Raw genomic sequence first — 6,386 nt, 5'->3', positions numbered from 1 at the left:
CATCAACGTCATCGAGGGGCCCCGCGTCCCAAGGACAGCCTAGGGTCCCGCACTTAGTTAACGCAGCCCTGGTCACAAGTATTGTAGGCCTACCCCCAATCAATCTTTATTCCCTGTATTACATACACTTTCAATGTGGCCACCACCACCACCAGCACGGGCAATATCAATACGATGAGAAAATCCATCCCAGACGCATTTCAGCATCACGTTCCACTGCGTTGATCGCTTTTGTTCTTCGAACTTTGAAGTCATCGGGGTTAGTGGGTAGTGGTGGAATACAAACGCAGTCCTTTACATATCCCCACAAGGAAAAAAATTTCACGGTGATATATTTGGATCTGGAAGGCCAAGGACAGAGAGCAAGGTCTTTAGCCCCTTTCCGACCAATCCATCGCTGGGGCCTGGGGCACAGTTTTTCAAAAGTTAAATAACTCCTCTTTCAAAAGGACATAGACCCATTCCATAACGATACTTGAGAATTGAAGCAATGCGTCATAAAAGCGGTTCATTCTTTTAAATTCAAACTTTAGATAACTGCTCTTTCAAATGGCCATTAATGACTCATTCGACAACACTGCCGGAGAACTGAAGCAATGCGTCATAAAATCAGTTCATAAAAAAAACAACATCCCCTGTATTTTCATTGGACACGACCTTAATCATTAAGTTTCCCATCTCTCACTTAAGCTGCAAGACTGATAGACGGACAAAATCATGATGCTTCCGTCAAAACCCATTTCATTTTTTCATGGTGCTATTGTGATCTCTCTTAATACACGACTGAAAAGTCAACCCATAGTGTGAGGCTCAAGACTAGTGGAGATCGCCAAAAGTAGTTGGACATTACTCTTTAACGTTCGGCACGGAATTAAGAGCAAGGTTATGTACAATTATTCAAGATGTTGGGTTTGCTTCCACTGTAAATATGCACAGTGCATTAAGAACTCCAAGACACTCAAAGTTAGAATTTTGAAGTCTGAAATGACCAGCAGTTCTGTACAAAAGTGAGACTTGGGCATTAAGAAAGGAAGACAACAACATAAATCAAAGAGCAAAAATCTTAATTTATTGAAAACTGCTTCGGGTCAAATGGAAAGATGAAAGGACACAATTTATAGCAGTGCCTTGAAAGAACTTGAACTTGAGGCCCAGCATCATGGGGCGGCTCGGGGGGCTAAAAAGTGGACGTGCACAATAAAGCTATCGCATGCTGAAGATAGTCAAGGGCATGGTAAATGAGACGGTGTATAATTTTAAGATCTTTGGGTTGGTGAGGGAGGACTTCGTGCTTTTATTTTCAGTCTTTTTAGCTGTCGCTTTGATTTCTAGTACTAAATTTGTTTGTTAGCTAAACATCAATCTTTTTCATCCTGTATTGGAACCGAACACTCAAGTTCGAGTAATAACTTTCACTACTCCACTACAAAACTATTCAAAGGCACAAATCACATGACGGTCACATTCATCTCCCTCAGGTTCACGGTCACAGAGTCACTTATAATAGTGGTAAGACAGACAATGAACCAATCACAATTCACTTGAGCACTCCGCTGGATTGCTCCGGGCAAAGAATCGCGCACGGTCTAGATCTATCGCATTTATTTTTAGACTGCCTACTGCGGGCTATATTTCGGCACTTAATGTACCGCCAAACTCGCTACGAGTGTCGTCATCGCTTGGTTTATCTCCAAGAACGATTTATAGGTCCAGTTACACTGTTGAATATCCTATTATGTTTAGTTAAAGTGCGAGGACTCTCTCTCTCTCTCTCTCTCTCTCTCTCTCTCTTTCTCTCTCTCTCTTTCTCTCCTTCCCCTCCCCCAGCGCCCCTTTCTCCAACAATATTGTCGCTGGTTCACACTCTGTACTTGAATGAGTTGATTAATAGACATACGTTTTGTGTTACTTGTGTACTTGTCTATACGTTTTATATCTATAGGTAGATATAAAGATAAAATTTCCTTACATGCATTTGTCTTCTGGTTCATCTGAACATTATCTGTCTGAATTTGTTGGATTTTTGTGGGGGTTATGAGTGGTTGGAGGGCACCACTGGTAGGTCCTACTTCTTTACTTTCCCTCTGTTGTTTTTGTTGGTTTGTCTTACTTTTTCCCAGCACTAAATGACCATTATTGTGTCGATGTGCATCTCTTTACTCAAATAAACAATTGACGGGGTGTTTTAAAATGATTTATAGAAAAATGAATAAATACATTTTTCCACCAAGGACATACCCTTTGCATTTGCTACCTCATTAATATAATATACTTATGAAGAATTCATCATTACAGTGATTACTCACTTTCTTGATTGATAGGTTTACATTTTTGTTCACTGGAGCGTCATTTTTAATTTTTTTAGTTTATAAATATTAGAGGTTTATCTATAAACCTGTACTTTGATGACTGGAAATTTCTGTTCTAGGGCGACCCCTCGAGAGAAACATCACCCCTCATTATCAGGACGAGACCTTCCGCCCCTCTGGATGGAATCGTCCAAATGCTCGACGAATCAGCAACGAACTTTTCGGTGAATCCAAGACACGGTTCTCAGGGCAGGAAAATAGCAGGAATCTGACAGCCTTGTTTGCCTTTTTTGGTAAGTTTAGTGCTTCTTTAGTTTTAGAAAGAATTTTAGGGCACTTGCAACACAATAAGGTCATATAAGTGTCGAAGATTAGATGTGTTACAAGAGAGTAACAAACACAAAAACGAAGGAGGAGAGATAAGAACAATAGATGTTTGACAGGAAAGAAAGAGCAGACTACACCTTCAAGAGCACTCGTCTATACGGAGTGCCCACTACGGCTGGATGAGGCCGATAACCTGACTCGGTCGCCTGAAACTGAAAATAATTAAGTTTGTATTTTAGGCGACCGAGTTGGGTGGTCGGCCCGACCCGCCGATCCCATCCGTAATGGGCACCCTGTACCACGCTTGGTTCAGATTTAGAAATGTTGGTGGTTTTTTTGTCGTTGTGGTCATCATCATGTTTATCTTATCCATCTTCTCCCCCTTCTCCATATCCCCAAATTAACTGTTACCAAGAGCTTGTATCATGGTGGGCAATGGTGCGGTTGACCTTAGTTCGCATCCCCACTGAAGATTTCTTGGGTTGTTTTGGCAGTTCTTTAAGACATACTTGGCTCGACGAAATCGGAGATCGACGTTAAATCTTTGTTCAGGCCGGGGGTTAAACCAATACTATCATACTTACCCAAGAGAGCGTCTAGTACCTATGAGACTGAACTCTCCTCCCTTGTACAACAAATCACCATTGCATTAATTATCCCAACATAAACCTACAGACCAACTTAATTTAATGCGTACTCACTTAGTTGTGAACAGTTTCCTACAAAAAAAGCTCTATTGTGGAGATGTTAGATCTCGGGTCTTTGTGCTGTGACGTTGTATACCCTCCAAGACAGGGTTTACCACGACAGTCAGGATTGAAGCCCACCTCCTAAATGATCTAAATAATTTCGATTTTTTTTCTCGATTTTTTCCGATTTTGTTTCGATTTTGTTTCGATTTTGTTTCGATTTTGTTTCTTTTTTTCGCGGCGTGAAGGGGTTTAAAAGACCTACATTAAAAAAACATAAGCTTTCTGTGAAATATAAAATATAAAGGTAACTGCGATAATTCCATCTTCTGCACAATTTATGAAGGAGTGGAAGAGTGGGAGGAGTGTGTTCCTTTCCAAAATTATATTCTTTTGACTTTTTTGGTGATAGCCCTTGCGCTGGTGGTTGGAGGCGTCTCTGGTAGGTCCTACTTCTTTACTTTCCCTCTGTTGTTTCTGTCTGTCAGTTTGTCTTACTTTTTTCCAGAACTAAATCACCATTATTATGTCGATGTGCTTGTCTTTTCTCAAAGAAAGAAAAGATAACCCTTGCCTGGAAACCGCCTTGCCTTCATGAACATTAAAAAAAAATTGTTAAAGGAAAGTTTCTTGTCTCTCCTGTTGTTTTCTCTGTACCTTTTTGGGTAATATTTTTCTTATAGTGTTTCAAAAATTGTATTAAAGAGGTTGCCATTGTTCTTTTGAGGAACTTATTGTTGAAAGTCCCAAAAATGGACAGGACTGCTGCACTATTGCCTTGGGTTTATTTATTTATTTATTTATTTATTTATTTATTTATTTATTTATTTATCGATCTATCTATTTATTATGTATTTGTTTATTTAGCCTCATATCCGCTGTCCCCATAGGGCGGTTGGTGTGCTGTTCTCACTTGTCGTGTTTCGTTCGTTCCTTGTTTTTCGTTTTTAACTAAGTAATGCCCCGCACTCACTATGACAAAATATCCACTCGTCGTATGACTTCGAAGTATAACGTCACCGGCAATGGAGAAAGACGGCAGTTAGTTTGGTCGGGGCTCTGGTGTGGTTTTCTCCATCTATCCTACAAAACAACTATTGCCCATGTCTATTCTGACCTCCTTCTATTTGTGCGTGTCACTCTCTTGTAACACCTCTTATCTTCGGCACTTATGTTGCCCAACTGTGTAGCAAGTGCCGTAAAACTCTTACTGAAACAAAACAAAACAAAACAAAACATAAGAAAGATAAAACATAAGAAAGAAGAAAGACAAACAGGCGAAAATGGGCTCATTGGCATACTTGCAGGTGTGCGACAAGTGGAAAGTTACATAGTCTGCGTTGGGCCTGTCTTGTATTTTCCTTGTATAGAATTACCATAAAACCGTGTTGATGTTTTCTCTTTTTACAAACCAAACGGATCCTTTGCCAAAAGCATCCTGCTTAAAAGAAAACTCCAGGAAACGAGAATAAATGTCACAATGTTAAAAACGATAGTGATAATAATAAAAACAATGTTAATACGTGTCTGTTATATTGCAGACACTATCTTTTTTTATCCGCCTCTGTTTCGCATCGTCTTTTGCTGTGTAAGTATAAGTGAATGCCTCGTTGGCTAACTAGAACGTTTCCATTATCAACCCGTAAGGATGTATTTGTTGTTTTGTTGGGGTTTTTCTCAAGGTTTTGTTTTACTTGCAGAAGTGAACGAACAAAAGAAAAAGGGACATTAAAATGTAACACTAGATTTAGAAACATTTTCAAGATGCAGATAAGGAATGAATAAAGTCGGGTTACAAAAAAAATAATAAAAAGTTTTGTAAGATTGCACTTGTCCGTCGTGATTGAATTCCCTGTGTACCGGTATGTTTGGTGTTATGGTTACGACTCCTTCTGTGACTCGCAAAAACCGTGTATCTCACTCAAGCGTGTGATGGCGTTGACTGGCAGGATCAAGGTAGTTCGCCCCTGCCCTAAAAGATCGAAAATGTGTTGGGGAGGGGGGAGGGGTGCGGTGGCGAAACAATCAACCCCCCCCCCCCACACACACACATCACCTTAAAAATACTTAAAAAACAAATCGTAGATTTTAGAATGGAAACAGCTCCTTCTTTTGTTTTTTCCCCATCTGTTTTACTCCTTTAAACACCCTTCTGTGTTTAATGTCTGCCTTCCTCTCTACTGCATTTAATTACCATTATCGTGTTGATGTTTCTCTTTTCTAAAAACAAAAACAAAACTAGGGCAAACAAAATACCCCCAACAAAATAAAGGGACCCCCCCCCCCCAAGAAACAAACAAACGAATACACACATAACAAAACGAAAGAAAATCATATTTTAAAAAAACCCTGCCTTATTCGATTATTAAGAACTAGATCACATCAAAGATAACATGTACAGCAGGATTAGCCCATCTTTGTCTACCCTTTGGCGCTCGGACATAAGACACTCTTTAATGTTTATGAAAAGCTTTACATTAGACTCTAAAAGCATTTTTTTTTTGTATGAGCACCACAAAGAAATAATTGTGTTCGTTGTTTGTTGTGAAATATTTTTTTTACTAATGATATTCGCTTGACGTATTTCAATTTATAATACATGTTGTTTTTTGTGTGTCTTTTTAACTTTTCCCCAGCTCTAAATGACGATTATTGTGTCGGTTTCTCTCTACTCAAAAAAATCCCCCCCAAAACAAACAGAACAAACTCTAACAAATTTTGTAATACTGGTTAAAGAAGACAGGGCGTAGTGTGACGTGGAATGCTTTTACTTCAACTGGTTTCATACTGGCCTATCTTTCGAATGATACTGGTTCAAATCCCCATAGGGGAATTTTTAATTAATCTTCGGTTGTTAGAGAAGGTTTCAAGGCTCCCACTAACTTGGCTATCGGACCTCTAGTTTTTGTTCTTTTAATTAATTAATTAATTTGTTTGTTTGTTGTTGGTTGTTGGGTTTTTTTTAGGGGGGGGATCTTTTTCAGTTTCTCTCTCTCTCTCTCTCTCTCTCTTTCTCTCTTTCTCTCTCTCTCTCTTTCTCTCTCTCTCTCTCTCTCTCTCT

At 39.3% G+C, this 6,386-nt stretch overlaps 1 protein-coding gene across 1 annotated transcript in view; it reads left to right on the top strand.

Annotated features, from left to right (window-relative positions):
- LOC101855136 (dual oxidase) overlaps window positions 1-6,386 on the top strand; it is a gene marked incomplete in the record, with an annotated part of 42,514 nt that overhangs the window by 7,701 nt on the left and 28,427 nt on the right. Inside the window, 1 exon segment of the mRNA XM_013087603.2 lies at window positions 2,429-2,602. Coding sequence (XP_012943057.2) covers window positions 2,429-2,602 — 174 coding nt within the window.

The sequence above is a fragment of the Aplysia californica genome, unplaced genomic scaffold, assembly GCF_000002075.1.
Source record: "Aplysia californica isolate F4 #8 unplaced genomic scaffold, AplCal3.0 scaffold00608, whole genome shotgun sequence".
Lineage (NCBI taxonomy): Eukaryota > Metazoa > Mollusca > Gastropoda > Aplysiida > Aplysiidae > Aplysia > Aplysia californica.
This window is presented reverse-complemented; position numbering and strand designations above follow the sequence as displayed.